The 22,298-nt window shown below is 40.7% G+C and overlaps 1 protein-coding gene across 1 annotated transcript in view; it reads right to left on the bottom strand.

Annotated features, from left to right (window-relative positions):
* BTBD9 (BTB domain containing 9) overlaps positions 1–22,298 on the bottom strand; it is a 389,548-nt gene that overhangs the window by 98,040 nt on the left and 269,210 nt on the right. The window contains exon 8 of the mRNA XM_074332880.1: positions 6,419–6,608. Coding sequence (XP_074188981.1) covers positions 6,419–6,608 — 190 coding nt within the window. The remainder of the gene's footprint in view (positions 1–6,418; positions 6,609–22,298) is intronic.

Genomic DNA, 22,298 nt, shown 5'->3' with positions numbered 1-22,298 from the left:
ATGCAGACAGGCTGAGAGAGAAACAACACTTGGTAAATAAATCGTGGATCAGCAAGACAAGGAAGAATTCCTCGGTTCAGAGCTGTGACAGACGACACTCAGCCTGACTGATACGAAGCAAATTTTGTAAAATATCTTTCCAATTTTGACTAGAATTATAGGCAATCTTAATCCAAGCCAGAGGATTCATATATTTTGATGTTTGTTGTATTCTCTAGACTATAAAAAGGAAATTTCTAGCTCTCTAGGTTGTGAAGGAGGCTGTAATGTAAATAGATGTATCGCTTGCCTGAGCAGCCCTCCGATGGAATGAAATGGAGGCAGCCTGGAACGTGAGGCAGGCATCCTCACCGGTGCTAGCGTCAGTCCGTGCCTGACTCCAGAACTCAATCTCAGTTATGTGCTGGAGATGCCGAATCTTTAGCAGTTTCTTCACATATACTTAGCTCAGACGCTCCGAGCAAATATGATGTCCAATTTAGCTGATAGATAGAGCTCCCTTAGCTGCACTAACACACTGTGTTGGCAGTTCCGTCAATGAGTGTTTATTGAGTACTCACTGCACAGAGAACTGTACCAGGTGCTCGGACATCGCGGCAAAGACCCACGTCCATCTCACTCCTACAAAATCACTCTCTTCTACTGGAGATGCTCTGGGGTCTTGGGAGAGACTGAGGGCAGCACGGGTGTGCAAACACTCAGAGCATTACAAAACACCCTTTGAGTCAGCTCCGAGTCCTCTCCCCACCCCTATCGACTACGCCTTCACTTGGAGCTATTAAATAGGAAACAAAATGGAATGGTAGGTGACTCCTCTCCTCTCTTTCCTGCGCCTAGCCTCTGGGTGGGAAGCGGATGAGCAATAGTTTGGCAGGGTGGTGCGCAGTGGGAAGAAGGGAAAATAGCAGTCAAAAAGGGGCTCAGGAATTTACAAACGGAATAAATCATCTAGAGTTGGTTGCAGCCACACAATAGTGAAAAGGCAGCTGAACCAGGCACGGGCTTGACAGCTCACAGAGAAAGAAAAATATGCCGGATGAGTAAGGACCACAGTGGCATACCTAATTTTCTTTGTTTTTTAAAGGATCAACTTGCTGCTGCTTCGTTTTATGTTTAATAACTGCAAACCATAAACTGATTTGTGGTTCAGCCACCCTGTGCCAGATTCACTTTATAAGCAGTAGAACTGGCTCTTCCTGCTGCAAAATAAAAAGCCTCACCCCCACAAACTAAAGAGATTGAGAATACTCATCAAGAACACACTTCGGGGCTAGGCCCATTTTGTCCTAACATATTATATTCATCTAACAGTTTCCAGCTGAAGAACTCAAAATATTTTTGTGTCATTAACTCCTTAGTCCTCACGACACCCCGAGAGACTATGGGTTCATTTGGCTGCATCCGTCTGCACGGTTTCATCTGTGGACAGCCTACTTACTTACAATTAGTTTGCTAGTTAAAGCATAATGGGCATTTTACTTACAGTATTGCACATATCAGTTACAAAACCATCATTCTCAAGCTAATGCAAAAATTGTTCATTTAACTGTCTTATAATTAGGGTTTCAACAAAGTGCTGTCATTTATTAGCTGAAAAAGACTGGGTGACAGGCGTATTTAATGCCGTTGATAGGGTTGCTCATACCAACTTGAAAACACTCAAAAGAATATCATGATTGCAATGAAAGATAGGAAGTCTAAAACTAGGGCGGCAGAGGGACCATAAACTAAGACACTAGGTAGCTTTGGTTAGTTATTATGACTCTACCCTGGGCTTTTTATGTGGCCAGGCCTCTGAAGATTTCCTGTTATTTAAATTTTAATGTTTTTTAAATTGCATGAAAATGATGTAATTACTACTCAGTTACCCACTTTTAAGGTACATTCCAGGCAATTTCTCTCAAATAAAACGAATAGCTTCTGCTGTGTCTCGACACCGAGCAACAGCAAAGACAAGCTCCTTAATCCCAGCTAGACCACCTGCTCTGGCTCGTAGGGAAGAGAGACACAGCTGATGGGGAGAAAGTTTCCCCTCGCAAGGCCAGGACTGGGATGCCTCCTGCTGCTGCTTTCCTGAGAGCGGGTCCGATGAAGGCAGGTCAGGAGCAAGGACGTCTACAGGCAGGATGGCTTCCCAGCCCTCCCCTTCCTCTCCTCTAACTGTGCTGATGAAACACTGGGATGGTGGTTGTGGTGGTAGGCGGATGGTTTGGGAGCTGGTGACTGGCTGAAGAAACAACAACAAAACATCTCAGGGCTGTCACCTCTCCAAGTTACCTCCCTCCGCTTGCCTCTTACTGCCCCTCCCTCAGGGGCCTCACTGCTGCTCCTGCAACCTGCCATTCAGGCTCCCCACTCAGGACCGTGGCGCTGTACCCGCGCCGCTCATCCCCCAGGTCCCCAGCTGGCTTGCTCTTCTAAATCTAAAACTGCGCTGTCTCCATCCCCAAGTCCCCCCTCCTGAGTGTCTCATAGCACTTCGAAATCTCTGACATGTTACAAGCAGTGTCTGTTTACTGTTTGTCTCCCCATGAGAATGTCAGTTCCACGAGAGCACCAGTTTGATGACTGGTGTCGTTACTTAATGCTGTGTCCCCAGTGCTGAGAACAGCGCCTGGCACACAGTAAAAGGCTCAATAAATGTCTGTGGAATGAATGGAAGAACATAGCGGGAGGTGCAGATGGTCAGAGACCATATTTCAAGGCCAGTTTCTCCAGGACCCCACAAGGGAGCGGGTGTGAGACCCACGCTCAGGGTTGGGTTCCTGCCCAGTGTGGTCAGGAGCGAGCATTGTCTCGTCAGGGAGGAAGGCTCCGCCTGCCCACCCAGCTACGGGGCAAACGCCAGAAAGAGAGATGTGGTCTCTGTGAATGAAAACAGACAAACAGAAGGAAACTTTATCCACAAAACAATGAGGTCCTCTCTCGGGACTAAAGAACGCAGTGATCGAGACAATCTGCGTTTGAGACCTCTGCCTGTGTAGTCACCGTCTACAAAGAAATGTCAATTTTTAAAGCCAGTGTACTAAGAGTTTCCAGGATTGCCAAGTCTCCTCTCTTTTAGATGGGGAAAGCGTTAGTCCCTCTGCTGTCATGCTCTCCCTCTGGGTGTTGATTCAGAATCACTGGGCTTCTTTGGATACAGTGACCAGGAAAGCAAGTCAGTCATCACAAGCAATGGAAGCTGTAGGTCAGGTGTCACTGACTAATCAACCTGTCATTGGTCAATTACCCACCCCCATGACGAGGTGCCACTGATCTAGTTTCCCATCAATAAACATCTATCTTGGGCCATCAGCGGCTGCTAACCATGGCCTGCCAAGATAGCCAGCATCGTCCACAGGCATTGGTGGTCAAGAAATCCCTCTCCCTTCCTTCTTAATAATGTCACAGAAGAGGCAAATGCAGTTCCTGACAACATAATGGGAGTTTCACAGATACGTGTCTCTTGGAGCGCTCAGCCAGTTACACAGGGCTTCAATTGCATGGATTTTCTCGCTGCAGAAACAATAGCTGGGCTTCAGGAAGCCGGAGGCTCCCCACTGTGCTGAGATACACAATTCTGCCTTTGGTTGTGCTCATCATCCCGCCTCTGAGTCAGGAAAAGAAAAATTGTTTTGGGGGGACCACTTTCATTCCACATTTAAAGAAAACCAAATGGGCACTGTTCTCTCGTGCCTGAAGCCCCAATCACACCTTTTTCTGGAGTCAGATTCAACACGTCTGATTCTTTGAGAGGAGCTAGAGGCCAAGGTGGCCTTGTCATGTGAAGAGCCTGTTTGTCTCTGAGTTGCCACCTTGGCAAAGACCTGCCAAAGTCCCTGCTGGATCTAAAATGCCCGATCTCCTACTACGCCCATGAAGCTTCCCCTTCTATCTTGACAGACTCATCTGCACACTCAGTCTGTGAAAGGACACTTATTCCGATTTGCTACAGGCTTTACATAACAGCTGAGGCTGGGAGGGGGCAGCAAGTAAACAATTATAAAGACGACACATGCTCCGAAAGGAATTACATGGAGAGTGAATGAGATCACTGAAGAGGAATGGCCAAATCAGCCCAGGAGATGACAGAAGGAAAGGAGTGGAGTATTGAGGGTGGAATAAGAGCCAGGTAAAAAGGGGGTGAAGAGAAGGTAGTGAGAGACACAAGCAATAGGAACAGCACGTTCAAAGAACTGAGGGCACAGAGGTAAGAGAGAGGTGACACACATGTGCAAAACTGCAAGTAGCTGGCCAGGCAGGGTTCGTGTAGGGCGGGTGGAGAAGCAGGAGACAGGCTGTACAGCCAGAAGCAAATCAGATCATTCTTCAGTGCTTTCATATGAACTTTCTCCTGAAAGCAAATAGAAGCCATGAAGCCTCTTAGGAAGGAGCACGACCAAATAAGATTTGTAGTAAGACTGTGGGAGATGGCCGCAGGTGGGGAAGGAAGGGCCAGAGGAAAGTCTGGAAGTCCAGGCAGAGAGTGCAACTACAAAGGGGCAAGCAGTAACTATGGTGATGGCAGCGGGGAGGATTTGTGAGATGTGTAGGAGCTGGTATTGACAGAACTTTACAGCCGACTGGTGGAGGGGGGAGGTAAGGAAGAAATTTAGAAAGATTCCCATGTGTCTGGCTTAGTTGATGGATAGATGTGTGTGGGGGGATGCCACTGAATGAGATGGGGAATGACTGTGAGACAGCTTGAGCAGGGGAAGGGGGGATAATGGAATTCCATTTCTGACATATTGGTTTGAGATGCACATGGAACATTTTCAGGTTGGGGGGGCATGGGGTTACCAAGTAAACAGACAGAATATAGGGAATATTAAAAGAGAGTGGGCAGAGCAACTAAGCTGCCAGTCTGCTTCCATCTTCATTGTCAAGAAGACTGGTCTTCAAATGAGAAATAGCAGAACAAACATAATAAAGAGAAAATTGAAGCCCCAAATAGGTGAAGTGAAAGAAAGAGAGTATCTAGTCAATTTAAATGATTTCAAGTCTCCTGGCTCAGATGAGTTACACCACAAGCCTGCAGAAAGAAATTGCAGATGTAATCTCAGAGACACGATTGGTAATCTTCAAGAAATTGTGGAGACAGTAAGGAGTGCCAGTGACAAGAGAAGGACAACTGTTTTCCAGATTTTTAAAGTGAAGAGGGTTAGATTGTAATGAGAAATATTCAGATAAGTTTCGCACCACCTATGACAAAAATTCTAGAGTGGCTTATAAAATAGATGGCTTATGAATGCTTTAGTTAATGCATGCAGCTGAGAAAAAGGAAGGCAGGGGTGTTATTTGCTATGTGACAGAAGTTTATTTGTACCGGTAGCCTGTCCAGACTGTGGCTCGTCTCCTCCCGTTTCCTAAGCACAAAGCGAGTTGTCTGGTCTGCAGTATAAACTCAAGGCTTCTCTATCTGTGATTTGTTGTATATAGTACTCACTCTTTGGGAAAAGGGATTGACAATTTAAAGGAAGAAATCCACAGTCTGAATTCTCCAAGAAATCCACCATCACTTTTCAGGGCACCCTCAGGAACTGGCACAAGTAACAATAGCCCCTAAGGCGATTAGCCTAAACATCAGCAAACGTTTACCTTTTAGAATCCTACTACCTTATTTTTCTGTGCTGTTTCTCTCTTTACACTTACTGACTTTAAGATGAGATTAGGAAACAACAAAACAAATGTGGTGGAGAAAATGATGGTGCAAAGGCAGCCACCAACATCTCTACCCGGCAGGCTAAGATGTAATGTAAAATATTTTATCTAATATTACACACACACACACACACACACACACACACACACACACATCATTAGTCTTTCAGAGACCTTCTTAGAACATTAAAAAAAAAAAAAAAAAGGCAGCCTATTCAAGACCCAGATGGCTCTCTTGAACTAAAAGTTTATCCTCTAGGGATGTCACCAGTCTCACATTTTAAAATTACATGGTCCTATAAATCAAGCAATATTGGGTTCAAGTTCCCTTCTTAAAAGAAAATGAAAACAGCAACTAAAAAACAGACATAACGATCACTAAGAAGATGTTTTAGAGGCCACGTATTCAGATCTGTTGGCTCCTATGTAATGTCATTTATTAAAGTTGAAAAGGATTTTTGATTCTCTGTAACCTGTCTTGACATTATCCTACAAGCCCCGAACTGGTACAAACTGAAACTTAGGAAGGGGTAAGCCGTACCCAGGGAGAGGTCTCTGTCCTTCCTCATGTCTAATTTTGGTGCATCTCCCCACCAGAGACCCAAACAAGCACCCTGTGTCTCTCTGTTCCCCCTTTCCACCTCTCTCCTCGATACTGAGAGCAAAGAACAGAAGAGTGTCTTCACTGACGTTAGGGGGTCATCGTTGTACCGAAACACAATTTGCACGTGTGTCTTCCATTCTAAAAGTAATGAATGAACAGGAATCTTCTTACCGTATTGACCCAATCATGTATGGCTGTGCCAGTTGAACGACGATCGCGCCACTGCCTAGCTGATGACACGTATAGCCAGAATCCCAGTCATAATTCTTGGTGTCCCCATTCAGCAAGGCATTTCGGCTCCGACTGACTCCTTCAATCACACTGGCACAATCAGCAATTGTTGCAACGTTCTCCATGGGAACTGTGAATCCAATACAAGATCCAGCATCAAGATAAGAGAAGCCAAATATATCCCGATAGCGTGCTATGAACAACACTAATTAATTTCTATCTCAAATCAATAATAAAAGGGAATTAGAATATCCTGATTATATCAAGTTATGAACACATTTTCCATGCTAAATAGCTTCAAAAAAAAAAGTTGAACCAGAGGTTGGAATAAACTAAACCACATGTAGTAATTAACCCTACATAATTTTATTATAAAGAAACATAATACCTCATAAAACAGAGAATGGTTATATTGTGAGATATTACTACAATGGGAAAGAAACTACACAGTAATTGAGATTAATGAACTACAGCTACATGCAAATACATGAATCAAAAAACAATGTTAACTTGGGGGCGGCCGGATGGCTCAGGTGGTTAGAGCACGAGCTCTCATCAACAAGGTTGCCAGTTCAATTCCCACATGGGATGGTGGGCTGCGCCCCCACAACTAAGATTGAAAACGGCGACTGGACTTGAAGCTGAGCTACGCCCTCCACAACGAGATTGAAGGACAACAACTTGACTTGGAGCTGATGGGCCCTGAAGAAGCACACTGTTCCCCAACATTCCCCCCCAAAAAAACAGCAAAAAACAATGTTAACCGAAAAAAGCAAGGCACAGAAAAACAGAGTATGAGTCCATTTATACAAAGTTAAAAAAAATAGCAAAACTGAAAACATGCTTTGTTTAGGAATACACATATAATGTAAAACTGAAAATTCAGGACAATTTTTCTGGGAAGGGGGAGATGAAATCTTGGAGAGACTGCCATCAATGGGTCGAACCATTAATTGATTTCATTTCCAGGAAGAAATCTTGGAGGGACTTTAAAAGTACTGGTGTTGTTCTGTTCTAAAGCTAGGTGGTGGGTACACAGGCCCTTGTTTTATTAGTATTATCTAAGCTACATATTTATTACATTTAAAAAAAATGAAACAAATTTGTTTAAAGATGTGTATGTTTATTCTCTCTCTCTCTCTCTCTCTCTCTCTCTCTCTCTCTCTCACAGTAGTTTAGAATTTATAAAGCAGGGAAGTAATCCAGGATATGGTACCAATGCCTTTTCAGAATATACAGTTGCCCTCAACCACAATTCATTTCCCTGTTTTTGTTTGTTTACTATTCCGTGCATTTCAACACATATGCTCTTCTCTTTGTTCACAAACTGTTGTACTTCGAAACGTCAGCTTTGTTTTGATTCTGAGTCTCTCTATATACTTCAAATCCACATCAGCCTGTTCATTTATAAAAATCAAGGTCTTGCACAAAATGATAGCTGTCCCCAAATGAGGTAGACTCTCTACACACTAAGAAGAAAATGAAGAGGTGAGAGCATTTTAAATCCCGGGAGCTTTTCTGTGTATTTACTTGCGTTGGTTTTTCCTTCAGATAGTTAAGTTATTTAACCCAAATCTACAATTAACCCCAGCTACTTACATTCAAGATTTATAGCCTACTTTACATAATTTAAAAACAGATAGAAAAAAAGACAATTTCTCATTGGAATATACTTTACTTTCCAGTATATTACACTCTCTGAAAAGAGAGAGGTGAGCAGTACTATCACCATGCCAAAACATTTCCAACTTTATAATGATGTGGAGTAAATAATCTTACATGCGTCTTTTATGCAATGCATTTATTTCGCAAAGTTGGGCATGCCTGTACTTGAGCCCTTCTCTCACAGACCTTCTTCACTAATTGCTTTGCTGTCTGCGGATGAGGACAGCCATCCACAGATACAGAAGCGGGGAGTAAGGGAAGGAGGAAGGAAGAGAGGATGGATTTTCTGGTAATGAATCCCGACTTGAAGCTTAACTCCAAAGCAAAAAGCAAAACTACTGATGAAATCACCTGTAAGGACAGTTTCCTGACAGGGGCTTAGAGAGGAGCTCCCCATGAAAAGAGACAAGTGAAGGACTACAGTGAGAGGCGAAACCCTGGTACCTCTGTCTCCCCAGAAAGAGGAAGTCTGTGATTTGGAGGACAGAACTTCATGAAGTGGTACGAGATGCACAGTAACCTGACCTGACACACAAAATGCTACGGTAGGTAACTTAGGCTGCAGCAACAGACAGCCACCCACTCCCGGTGCTTCACACAGCACGTGTTTATCCTTTGCTTACCCTGTATATTCAATGACAATCAGCAAAGTGGCCCTGCTCTCTGTATCACTCAGGGACCCAGGTGACAGAGGCTTTGTACTAATATGGGCTTCCTCAATCACAATAGCGGTGAGAAGAGCGAGCTGGCGACTGGCTCTGAAAAGTCTTCCCCAAAAGTAACACACGTCACTTTGGTCACATTTGGTTGACTGAGGCAAGTCTCAGGGTCTCACCTAACTTCAAAGGGGGGGAAAGTGCATCTTGGCTGTGCACCCAGAAGAAAGGGAATGTTCCGTGAATATTAACATTTACCACAAGCATTAAATCTGGATGAAGGAACTTTCAGTAGACAGATAAATCTAGTTTATTCGTGTAAAGTATATCAAATATTTCAATGTATAAATATACAAACATTTATATATCTAGTCTTCTGCTAAGGGACATTTAGATTGCTACCATTGGTTTCTTTGTGATTACAAAGGTATCTTCTTGTGTAGATGGGTAAGAGTTTCTTCAAGGAATACATAAGATATATATGTATATACTGGGGTGCCAAAACAATGTACATAGGTGGACACTTTGGTCAACGTTGCTCAAGCAGTACTTCGCCATCATCAGAAGTGTCTGGATGCTGATGGTAACCACTCTGAGTACCTCTTGTAATTGCAGAAGTCAAATGTGACTTGTATTCATCTTTTGTTACTGGTATATATTGAGTATTATAATTTTAATACAGTTTTCCTTTATTAAAATGTGTATACATTTTTTGGCACCCTCTGTGTATATATAATATACATGTACACGCGTGCACACACACAGAATTACACTTATGGTTATGGGTTACCTTCAATTTTCCGGGATATCGTCAAATTATTCACCAAAGTGACTGTAAAAATTTACACTTTGAACTTATTACTCCCTCTCACCAACTCTTGGTAATATCAGACAGATGATTATGACATGATATCTCAATGTGGTTTTAGTTTTTTCGTTTTTTTTGTTAGATGAAGTTGAACATATTTTTCTCTCTTTTTTTCCCTCTGGTATCATTCTCCACCTTTCTTCAGTAAATTGCCTATCTTTATCTTTTGTCTGTTTCTATTGTCTTTCTAACTGATTTGTTCTTCTTTTGTTGGTTAGTGTACTGAGTTGAAATATTAATATTTTCCTTTGTGATTTGTGCTTTTCCTTTCTTGTTTATAAATTCTTCCCTACCCTGAATTCATACAGATATTTTCCAATATTTTCTTCTAAAAGTTTTCTAATTTTGCTTTTCATGTTTGGTTCTTTATTTAGGATTTACTTTTGGTATGCTGTGAAATGGAAATCTACTTTCATCTTTTATTAATAAGGTTAGCTAATTTACCCAGCACCCTTTAATGAAAAGTCCATCCTTTTCCCCACTAATTTATGTTACTTAGTCACATAAAAGGCTTCCTATGTATTTGCATCACTTTTTAAGATCTGTGCTCTGTACTCTTTTTCACTGATTTGCCTAGCCTTGTGCTGATACCATGCTGTTTTAATTACTATAGTTTTTTAGTTATCTTAAAATCTGGTAAAATGAATACCTCTGCCTTCTCTTTTCTTCAAAATTACTTCAGATATTCTTGGCCCTTTAGGAAAAATTTCATTTTCCTTAAGTTTTCAAATATACCAGCTTACAAAAATGTTCATAGTATGTCTTCTTTTTATCTTGAATATTTTTACTTATACCTTTTCTTTCTTTTTTGATTAGTCCTATACAGGTTTGGCTACGTTATTAGTGTTTTCAAAGAAACAACTTTCGGTTTTGTTGATTCTTTATTTCCTACTTCACTAAATTTTGTTCTTTTTATTATTTCTTCCTTCTACTCCTTTGCAATTACTCTACTTTTTTTTCTAACTACTTGAAAAGAATACACAGCTCATAACCTTTCTTCTTTTCTAACACATGAGTTCAAAGCTAATATTTTACCTCTAAGTCCTGCTTTATCTTTCTTTCTCCTTAAGTTTTGACATATGGTATTTTGAAGGGTATTACTGGTCAGGTATTGTGTAGAATGTCCCTCCATTTGGGTTTGTCTGATATGTAGTGTTTTAAAATTCGATCATTTCTAAATATTTTCTAATTTCCATTATAGTTTTTTCTTTGACCCATAAATTATTTAGAAGTATATTTTTAACTTTCTAAATACAACTTTTCAAGTTATCTTTTTGTTACTGATTTTAATTACACTGCAATGTGGATTAAAAAAAAGCATGGTCTTTATGATATTGACTTTGTAGAACTTTTTGAGATTTGCTTTCTGGCCTCATACATGGTTAAGTCTTATTAATATTTTATATGTGCCTGAAGAGAATGTGTATTCTCTTATTTGGGAGATGTATGGTTCTATATATAGCTACTACATCAAACTTATTAATTGTCTTATTCAAATCGATTATACGTTTATTAATTACTGGGAGAGGTTTGTTAAAATTTCCCACTATTGGCTGTAGATTTGTCAGCTTCTCCTTATAATTCTGTCAATTTTTGCTTTATATATTTTGAGATTAGATCATTTTATGTGTATCATTTTATAATAGTTTCTTCCTGGTGGATTGAACCTTTCATCATTGTGTAGTATCATTCTTTATCCCTAATAATACCTTTGCCCTAAAGTCTATATTGTCTAATATGAAATAACAATAGCAACTTTATTTTGGCTACTGTTTCCTTAGTATCACTCTACTTTCTATTTTTCTGGCCTCTTGCAAATAGCATACAAATATAACTAGGTTTTTAAAAAAAATCAGTGCTTTTTAACTGGCAGATTTACATGACTTACATTAATTGTTATTACCGGTATCTTTGGATTGACTTTTACTTTCTATTTACAAGTTTTTTCTTTGCGCTTCCCCCACCTCTCTATGTACTCCAACCTTGTTTTGAATGGATTGATAGTTGCCTTTACTTCTGTCACCAACTATCTTTATTGATTTGATTTTGGAAGCTCTAGATTTCTATTGTTTTACTAAATTTTAGATGTGCATACCACACCAAACAATGCCTAAAATTAAAAATCACATATTCTCTTCTCTTGAACAATATAGAAGACCTTAACATTTTAATACACATTACTTGTCTTCCTGGCTTATTTATTATTGTTACCTAACATTTTCGTTCCTCCTTGCTTTATACTCTGTACATCAGTCATTATTATTATTATTACTATTTCATACAGTCAAAACTTATTTATTCACATTCGCCAATTTGTTCACCACTACTTTTTTTATATAGTCCTTTCGTCTTGGCTCAACTTCCATTTTTCTAAGACACATTCATTAGCATTCAGATGTCTTTGTTTGAAAGTGTATTTTGCCACCACTCTTGAAAAATAGCTTAATTGGGTATAGAACTCTAAGTTAAAAGCTATTTTTCCTCAGCACTTTGAAGATATCATTCCATAGTCTTCTGGCTTTTATTGTTATACCTGCTTGAGTCTGCTATTCCTCTGTTATAATTGTTTTTTCTCTACAGTTAATATTAAGGTTTTCTCTTCGGTATTTTGCAATTTTATTGTGGTACTTTTAATGTAGATTAAATTTATCCTGCCTAGGACTAAATATGAGCATTATGCCTTTACCAAGTCTGGAAAATTTTGGCTATTACTTGTTTGAGTATCGATTCTCCCTCATTTTCTGTTCTTTCTTCTTCTGTAATTCCCATTAGACCTCTGTTGAAATTTCATTGCATTCTCTGTATTTCTTCACTTTCCTTTTATTTTTTCCCTCTTTACCTCTTGTTTAAAGCATTCTGGGTAATTTCATAAATTACTATTTGCGTTCACTAATTCTCTTCAGGTGTTCCTAACCTGTACACTTAGTTATTAAACCTCATTACTAAATAAAAGCTACACAGTACTGAAAATAAATGAACTAGAACTATGTGTATCAACAAAGGTCAATCTCACAGAGAAAGTTGGTTAAGAAGCGTAAGTCAGCAAAATACACAGATACTTCTGCTTCTACTGTTTAGTGCTATACCAGGGTGCCAAAAAAATGTATACACATTTTAAGAAATGAAAAAACTGTATTAAAATTATGTTGATGGTAACCACTTTGAACACCTCTTGTAATTGCAGAAGTCAAACGTGACTTGTATTCATCTTTTGTTATTGGTATATATTGAGTATTACAATTTTAATACAGTTTTTTCCTTTCTTAAAATGTGTATACGTTTTTCTGGCATCCTCTGTATACCTGTGTGGTGAATTTAGAAAGAAAAGCTAGGAAATAGTAAACACTAAAATTCCTAAGAATGGTTACCTTTGTATAGAAAGGCAGTGAGAAGGCAAATGGGGGAGGGACACACGAAGGACTTTAAAGGTTTAGGAATGTTCTATTTCTAAAGCTAGGTGGTGGGCGTGAACGTGCTCCTGGCCTCCAAACTTTACACATATGTCCCTTATGTTCTTTTGCACATACGGAATATTGTGTTTTTGTTATTTTAAATTAAAACAGTTTCATATGTTTTTACACTGCTTTTATGAAAACCAGAAAGATGGCAAGCCTCTGAGAGGATAAAGCCTTTTATGATTATTTTGAACTATCCAGAGGACTTACCAGCCGTCTCGGTGGACTCTTGCTGAGTGGGTCAATTTCCACCTACCCTATCTTACCGCTTCACAATTTTATTCCTAGAAAATCTGATTTTAACTTGTGGTCAATCAGTACAACAGCATCAGAGACTATCACAAAATCATTACTGATATGGTTTCCAGCTCTTTGGGAAACAAGTCCGGGGTAAGCACTCAGAATCCCTCTTCTATAGACACATTTATAAATGGGCTTATTAGAGAAGATTCTTTCAGTCGCTAACATTTTCTCTAAGCAAAACAGCTTTAGTAATATTACCCTCTGTCCCTTTGGAATCTTGAGGTGGTATAACATACATGCTACATTCAAGAATTTTGCCTACTTATCAAGGAATCCTTTACCTATGAGCTGCAGAATAGCATACCATGGTTTCTCCTTGGATTTTGACATAATTATTCATTAATGTTTATTAGTCAAAGTCAGGATGCACAAACGGTACCCAGCACAGACATATCTCAACATAGACACACAGAGATGGACTGTACCAGTGAAATCTACCCCAAAGTCCCAAATTTCCTTTCAAGAAATAGCTTTTGCTGGAACTCTACTAGCAACTTGACTAAGCAACTGTATCTACTTCATAAGACACAAAAATCAAAAGATTACTACCCCTTTTCTTAATTTGCATGCCTATTTTTTGATAATGAGTCAAATTAATAATAAAATGACCAAATGATGCCAACAAGTGGAAAGAAGGGCAGGACAGGGACATAAGCACAAACTCAGTGGTAATGACCTTCTGTAACTCACCACGATGAGGCAATCATTCCAGCACTGTGCTAATTCTCCACATCACTAGTTAAATCCCATCTAACCTGACAATAGGGGATTTCAAACGTGAGTTTCACAAGGGCAGGAACTTCTGTTTCTTTTTTTCACTGCTATAGTCCCAACTGCCAAACTACAGTGCCCAGCATATAGTCAGCCTTAAATTCGTACATATTTGCTGAATGAATGAATCAGAGCAGGGAAAGGATACCTCTGCAGGTTGTGGCACTTAACCTTGCCTAACACAGTTCCTTACCCAAAGCTAGAAAATCTAAAAATTACTGAATAAAGCAGGAAAAAAATTGCTTTCTCGGTGAAAGTTTTCTTAGAAAAGTAAAGTATAATCAATCTTTGGGTCTTGACCTAAACATTAAAAAGAAAAAAAGATATGCCCACAGCAGAAGAGCTGCTATATAAGCACCACATTACACAATGCTCTCGACGTCTCCCCTAAAAGTTTATCCACACAGAGAAAGTTTGGTGGTAGGCTAAAATATTTCTGATGAAGAAACCATTTTGGAAGAGGAGGAAGTATAAACCCTGTGGCTTTTAAAGAATATAAAAGCACATGCCTGAGGGGGGCAGCTATCTGCTTTAGTCACATGACAGGTTTCTCACAGAAGAGGTTTGTCCTAAATGTCACTGCTGGGTTTGGAACACATACAGGCCGCATCCTCCATTTCAGCAGTAAATAATTCTGTTACTAATTTTTCTTCCTGGTAACACAAACCTCAGCCTGCCTGGCTGGACTGCCTAATAATTACTCGATGGTCCCAGTAAGTTCTGTGGTCTTTTTTATTGGGAAAAATTAGAGAGTGATTCTAACAGACTGCAGTGCACAGAAGGTGTCATACTGCTTTTCTCCCCGTAGGGGCTGGGCCACTCCCCACTTGAATGTTCATTACCGTCTTTCATATGCGTCTGATAAATTTATTAAAAACACCATCTGGATGGGACTCAGGTTTGTGCTGTGTTTCCAGTCTTTCAGTTTCCTCCCCATCCCACTGGAATTTCTGCCCCAATTTGTGTCGCTTTGTTTACAAAACCATACTGCCCAAATCCAGCATCTCGTGTCTGTCTCTTTCTGGTTTCCCTTTGCCACCCTTCCACCAGCCACACACCTATTACAATAGCCTGTGCTCTGAGCCAAAGGCAAAGGGAGAACGGCCGGGGCAGAAATTGCTTTTCCCCCTCTGTGCACATAGCAATACTGCTCCAATTTAATTTGCTGCTGCTGAAAGCAACAGTTGCATGTTAACAAAATGTATATACTCTGCCAGTATATGACTATCGGGATGACTCAGACCGTGGAGCTGCAGAAGGAGTGCTCTGAAAACAATTTTACTGCTCTCTGTTCTTACGCAGCACCCGGGTGGCCAAGAGCGTGCCAGTAAATTTAATTTTGGAGTAATAAATTTTTTAAAAGGCAGTATTACTTCACCAGGACGTGACCTGAGGGCCACCTGTACCAGCTATATTTAAAGATAAGACTGACATGTTATTTAACTGCCTCCAGGGATCACCTTCGAGAGGTGGGGAAAAAAACCCACTTGAAGCAAATTTTCAAAGATGAAATAGCACTCAGCACTTACAGGGGACCATCATCTTCAAAAGCTGTGCTTGTGTTGGGCTTAATTCACTGTTTTCCTGCCTGTTTTCCTTACAGAATGTTTTCTGACAGCACAGTGGTTCACTCAGCAAAGAAGTGCTTAATAGTCTCAGCATAGATTCCTCTCTACTGCCAAGATTTTCAGAGATACATAGTATTTCTTTCAAAAAGACAACTAAGGCTATTAGCTGAAGGTCACACCCAGATATTCCCCTATAGACCTACACTTTTTAGTTTTAAAGGGGGCCTCACCCTCGGGTACCAATCCCCTGGCCTATACAAGAACTTGCTATTCCAACCCAACTGCAAGCCACCCTTCTGTCAAGTGATTCTAAAGGAAAAAAATACCCGCAGCTGTTGTGTCTGAGCAGCTGTAAAAGAACAATAGCTAGTTAGAGCGCTAGCCCATCTTTCTTGGAAACTATCAAAAAGCTACACAAATGTATTCTACAGCACTGGCACTAAGTTACATTAATTCCCAGTTTTATCTATCAGGTTAAAAAAAATCACTTTTCAATCATAATTACATCACATCGCTGAAGTAAAACCTTTTAAACTTTCCCTCCCCCAATTCTGCCGTTCCCAGACTCTGTCCTGAGCACCTCGCAGTACCTTCAGGGAAAGCCCACGGGAAGAAAACAGACCATGCCCCAGTCCTCTGCGCCTTTTTCTCCTTTTGCTTTTCATTTTTGCCTGTTTTAATTAGTATGAATCTTAGCATTCTCGTCATTCCTGTTCTAGCACCAGGTCTGACATCACCAAGGTTGCCCAAATCACACCGCATCTTGAGACTGATTTATAACAGCTTTGACAATCGCACGGGGCTCTACTTAGCCAATGACAGGAAGAAGTAACATGTTCCCAAACTTCAAATGTGGTCCTCTCCCCCACCCCAAATAGTCAAACTCTATAATTGCTTAAAGCTAGAGCTCCAAACACTTCCGAAGACATGGCGGTTTTCTAGAAGATGAAGGTGAGAAATCAGAGGTGGTTACTCCAAGGGGAAAGGTGAGGTGGGGCGGGGCCCCGGGCTCTCAATGTACAAGTTCACTGGGATCAGTGAACTTCTTCTCCTCATGCTGGAGCCTTTGAGGCAAGTGCGGTCCGGAACTATGTAAGAGATCTACTCTCTTTTGTGTAGTTGGGATGCTGGAGGTTTTAGCTGCTAGGATCTTCAATTCAAAAGACCTTAAAGAATCAAGCATCAGATGTTTAACAGCAGTCACCCCTGCAGCGTATCAAAGAAGGATTCACTCTGTAGGTGAGCCTTGAAATTTAGGACAAAGGTATATCCAGGTGTAAGAAAAACGATATTCCAAACATCCAACTCTGTGTTTGAACTAACAGGCAATATCTCACGGGGTGTTTGTTCTCTTTGCTTTTCTCTGGACATAATCTGCCAGAGAAAGACTCTACATCTGCCCCCTACTTAGGGATAAGTTATTCATAGGGTGTGGGATGAATACCTAACATACAAAGAGTTGCTGAAATTGGTTTTGCAGGTTTTGGAAACTCTATCTCAAAAAATTAAAAAAGTTATCGTGTAAAGGGCATCATTTCCTGTGAGTAGTATAAGAATTTTACAGGGATTTATTTTCCTTGTCACCTAAAAGAAGTTGAAATCAACAAAGTTATTTTTGTTCCACGCTATTGGTTGAAAGGTTTGTGACTCAAGATCAGAGGTGTCACCGTAGCCTGGGGGAATATTTTTCATTCACGATGAGCACAGAACAAAGGATGTGCAAAGGTTTTTTTCAAAGCTCCACAAAAGAAGTGGTGGGTTGCTTCATACTGTTTTCTAAGGAATTTTTAAAAAACTATCCCTTTCATAAAGTAGTAGCTTTTCCCTTCTCCTCCTCCTCCTTCTTCTTTTTAAGCAGAAGGATGCATCGAGTTCAAAGTTTTAAGCTGGGATAATGGGTAACTCTTCAGTCTTAAGATCGTAAATGATATTTCTTTAAAATGCATCAGTAACTATAAAATTTGAGTTTTTATTAAAGTAGTATCAGTAGTGAGTGTTCAAACATTAAGTGGAGCCTTGTACATTGCACAGAAAATGTCCCAATCAGATCTGACAAGTGTGCTCCTACAATTCCTTTTTGGCAGAAACTTCCTGCTGCAGCTTTTGGAGACAGAGAGAAAAAGGCCAGAGATGACGCCAAATTCTCACGTCTTAGCTCCCAAAAGCCACCCTGGAATGAGCTGTGTGAGAAGGAAAGAATCTCTGAGAATCTCAAGGGAGCAGGATGGAATTTAGCAGAAACATATGGGTAAAGGTGAGTGAGTCAACATCTGAATGCGTGGCTCTCAGAATGAGCCTCAGTAATCAAACCACACAGGGTGCCTGAGGGAAAAACTTGCCCCCTGGGCACTCTCCCAGTTTTAGCCTGAGGGACCAGCCCACGGCTGTGGGGAGGCCAAGCAATCCCCCAGGTGAGAGTGAGGTGATACCTCTCAGACAGGTGAACTTGGGGTGCCTGGGGGATGTGGCGACCCAATTTCAAAGACTGACAGAGTCTTCCAAGTGACCTGGAACAACTCTATTCATACCTCTAAAGTAAAGTAGTTTATCAGAAAAAAAAAACCTCAGCAAAACACACAGATTATACTACCTTCTGGAAGCTAAAATTAATCTTGATTGAGGAAACAGAATCATGCTATGTTTTCCAGTAGATTTACAGTATGTGATGAAAAGTCTTGTTTAAAACAGAATAAAAGGTAATTTAAAAAGAGCCTTTTGCTACTATTTTGAATTAATTATTCTTTTAATGGTTTAACACTTAGTCTTTGGGACATGAAAAATGGGTGTGAATATTTATATGGAACTTTATTACAAATAGTTCAAATCTGCTGATTAAGAAGCATCTTATTTCTGAGTCCTAGCTCTCTTACACGCCTTATACCTTAGTTCTAAGAAGGGAAATGTCCACTCTCCCCTGCCCACCTTCAGCTCTGACACCCACTGCATAAGGCAATGGGCTGGAAAGCAGGCTCCACACACCTACCCACAGTTCTGCAACCGGCTTCCTAGGCAACCTCGAGGAAGCCATTTAACCCCCCGTGACTCAGTTTCTTTACCTCTAAAGAGGATGAGCCCTTCTTCTCTTTACTTTATGATATTGACAGAATAAATTAGGCGATGTTTATAAAAGTATCTTGAAATTTTCAGAGGAAAGCAAGATCCAGGCTTGGCACCTCCCCAGCCATGAAGAGCCAGGTTCCCCCCAAGTGGAATGGGTAGGTGGGACGAGCATTTCAGAAATCTGGGTATTACACAAGAGGGGAGACTTGTATTCCCAAGAACTACCTTGCAATTGTAAAAGGACAGGGGGCAAGGGAAAGAAGAACCAATAACAATTCTACTGACTTGCAAAAAACTATTAGCACCTGCTAGTGTAATATGCAGCTGGCAGTTTCAGAATAACCAAGAAAGCAGTTCCTTCTGGTCGATATTTGCTGGGGACAGCAATTTCTGACCCACTGAATCAGATCAAGATGATCCAAGTCATTAGACCAAAGAAGTGTCTTTTGCTAACAGTACAGCGGCGAGGGGTCTCTTTTCATTAAACAAAGGGGTCCGTTCACAGCTTGCCTTCTAGGACAGTCACTGCTTTGGGGTTTCATGAGCTATCACAACTGAATGAGAAATCAAAACACATTAAAAAAAATCACACACTAATGGGCTTATCATTTATCAGTAAGAATGACGGTGGTAAATGCCACGTAGCTGCCGCACTCCTCTTGGGGGAAGTCAGGAGGGGTAGCAGGGAGATAGGAGAGGAAGAGAAAGAGGAAAGGTTCCTCCAGTATTCAGATGGTCTTCAAATGTTCATAATTTCCTTAGGGTGTGCTCGTTGCCAAGTTGACAGATGTTGCTGGGAAAACCTGTACTATTCTAAAGAAAGGCTAACCTTTCGAGAGTGGGAGAGGGGGAGGGAGGCAGCCCGTCCCTTCCGTGAAGAGATGACATTAAACTGGACAGCAAACTACCTTTAGCATGAGCATCTTTGAAAGGCTGTGTGAACACTGCCAAAGAGAACTGTCCTGGGAGAAATTTCATTCTACCATGGTTTTTCCTTGCCATGAATTTAAATGTGTTTTAAAACTAAATATTGGAATGCCCTAGACAAATGAATGATTATTAATTATTACTGTTTGAAACCACCATGACTCTGCCTGATGAGTTGCACAACTTTCCCCTAAGAGGAGTCATGGACATGTCACTTTATGTTCTCTCCTACGCGTTCGCCCACTTTCTTTTTCATTCCTTCTTCCTTGTTATCCTTTATGCATAAAGAGAAATGGGTTCTTCAAAGCAGATTGTCAATGATCTTATTCCAGACCTCCTGACTGGGTGCAAAGGTACAGGCCTCCTCTGTTTACCCAACCCTTGACATTTCCTAGAGAGCTTCGGAGAACGCTCAGTGTTAATTTACGGGGCAAAATGGTAGTTTGGGAAAGCCTTAATCCTTGTCCACCAAAAAAGAGGAATAAAGCACATCAGGGCTTCCTTGTTAAAGCCTGTAAGTCTGTCAGTGCAGCCAGACCAGCCTTCTGGGTGCTGAGAGCTGGGGCTGGGGGAGAGCGGGAAGGAAGTGTGGCCAGACCTCCTGGTTCCTCACACACAGCCTTGGATCTCTTCCTGAGCACGACAGCATCTCCTTTTTATCTCCTCGAGTTTTCTTCTAAGTCCCAACTCTAAACCTCCCGCACAAAACCTCACACGCTCGTGCTCATGGATGTGACATTAGGCATTTCTTCCTGTGCCCTGGTTACACCCGATGTTTTTATCAGCCCCGAAAAGGACCAGCTCCCCTTGTATCTTCTTGTGTAAGGCAGATTAACCACCCTCCCCATTTAAAGGTTAGCAGCAATGTGCCATAAGGAAAATTATACCTCCCGCATGAAAATCTGCAATTGGGGAACCATTTTACAGGACAGCATTCATTTATATCAATTATCTTGTTGATCAAAGACAATGAAACCCAAACTGGTAGCAAAAAGGTACAGAGTGCACTGTGAGAGTAATTAAGTCTCACCCTCCTGGAGGCTGATGGCCATTTACCATTTCAGCAAGGGAGGTGATGTTTACAGTGTGCTTTATAACTCTCTTCACATTAACTTTCAAATGTCAAAAGCAGGCAGTTAATTGTTTATTACACAAAATGTCACATATGTAAAATAATGCGACATAAAATTATTATAACTGATCTACCACAAGAAATCCTGGTTTTTAAATTTTATAGCTTATTTGTCAGTCTGTGGATTGCAGCTTAGCTGTCATTATACGGACTGCATGTGCCAGGTAGTTGCTGTCTGATGAATAATCTTCTCTGTGTGCACTCTGTCCTCAGCCAAATGAAAAATAAAAATAACATGATACAAAAATTACTATTATGGTTTAAAGTAATATGTGCTAAGAAGAGTGGGAGATATCTGCAGAGCAATGTCACATGTTCTCATTTCACTTGCGCTCTGAGAGTGAGGCCTGGGAATCATGATGCAAAGCTTCTCAGTTTAAACTGACAAGAGTGCGTCTGCACTGCCCAAGGTCTCTAAGGCCACGAGGTGCTGCCACCAACACCCTACGTCTACCCTGGAATCTCTCCCTCATGAAACTACTACGCACCAGCATGGAAGCTTCTTTTCTATCACCTGCCAAATCTGTAGAGACCAAATCCCCTCCTTCTGTTACCCACTTATTCCAATCTTGCCCAAACCACCCCTTCTGGTAATTTCTTTGTCTTCTGGCTCAAAGAACCCAATTCTCTTCTAGAACCATAAAAATCAGACAGATGGGAAGAAAAGTGCAGCAGGAAAGAAGAAAGGAAATAAGTGTAAAAGAAAACAGTATATTTCTTTGAGAAAAGAAAGGAGAGGCCGGGAAATCAGCTGGGGTGGGAGTGGGGCCAGGAAGGCTCCTTTCTGATCTATTAGACGCAATTTACACACCAAAATTTTTGTGGCTAAAATTTAAACAAGTGACAGGATGAAAATAGATACCAGTTGACTACAGACTCCTGTTTACAGCCGTCAGTGGGCACACGATGGAAAACACCATTAGCACCCGTAGTGGGTTAACCCCCTCTGCCATCATGAGGTCTTGGCTGTACATAAATCTGCTTGGCTAGTCCATACAACCAGTGATACACTGGTAAGAAACTCACAGTAGCTCATCAAATCATCAAATTTATAGTTAGAAAGGAGCCTTGAGACTCACTTAGTTCAAGGAGTAGATAATTTATATCTTATTACATATTGATCTAGAAAACAGAAAAAGAGGGAAAGCTGCTCAAGTCATTTTAATATAACTTTGGTTGCACAATGACTTAGAGATTGGTCAAGAAAAGAAATTTATAGGCCCATTTTCTTTAAGAAAAACAGGTATAAAAATTCTGAAATAAAACAGTAGTCAACCAAATCCAATAATTATTTTAAAAATACATCATGTCCAATAGCAATTACCCTAGGAACGTAAGTGTGGGTCATCATCAGAACATCTATCATTTCAGTGGATTAAAGAAAAAAGAGGCTCTGAGTGATTTTGAGCAAAGCA

This window comes from Rhinolophus sinicus, linkage group LG05 (genome assembly GCF_036562045.2).
Source record: "Rhinolophus sinicus isolate RSC01 linkage group LG05, ASM3656204v1, whole genome shotgun sequence".
NCBI lineage: Eukaryota > Metazoa > Chordata > Mammalia > Chiroptera > Rhinolophidae > Rhinolophus > Rhinolophus sinicus.
The sequence above is the reverse complement of the archived record's forward strand: the minus strand, read 5'-3'. Positions and strand labels throughout refer to the sequence as shown.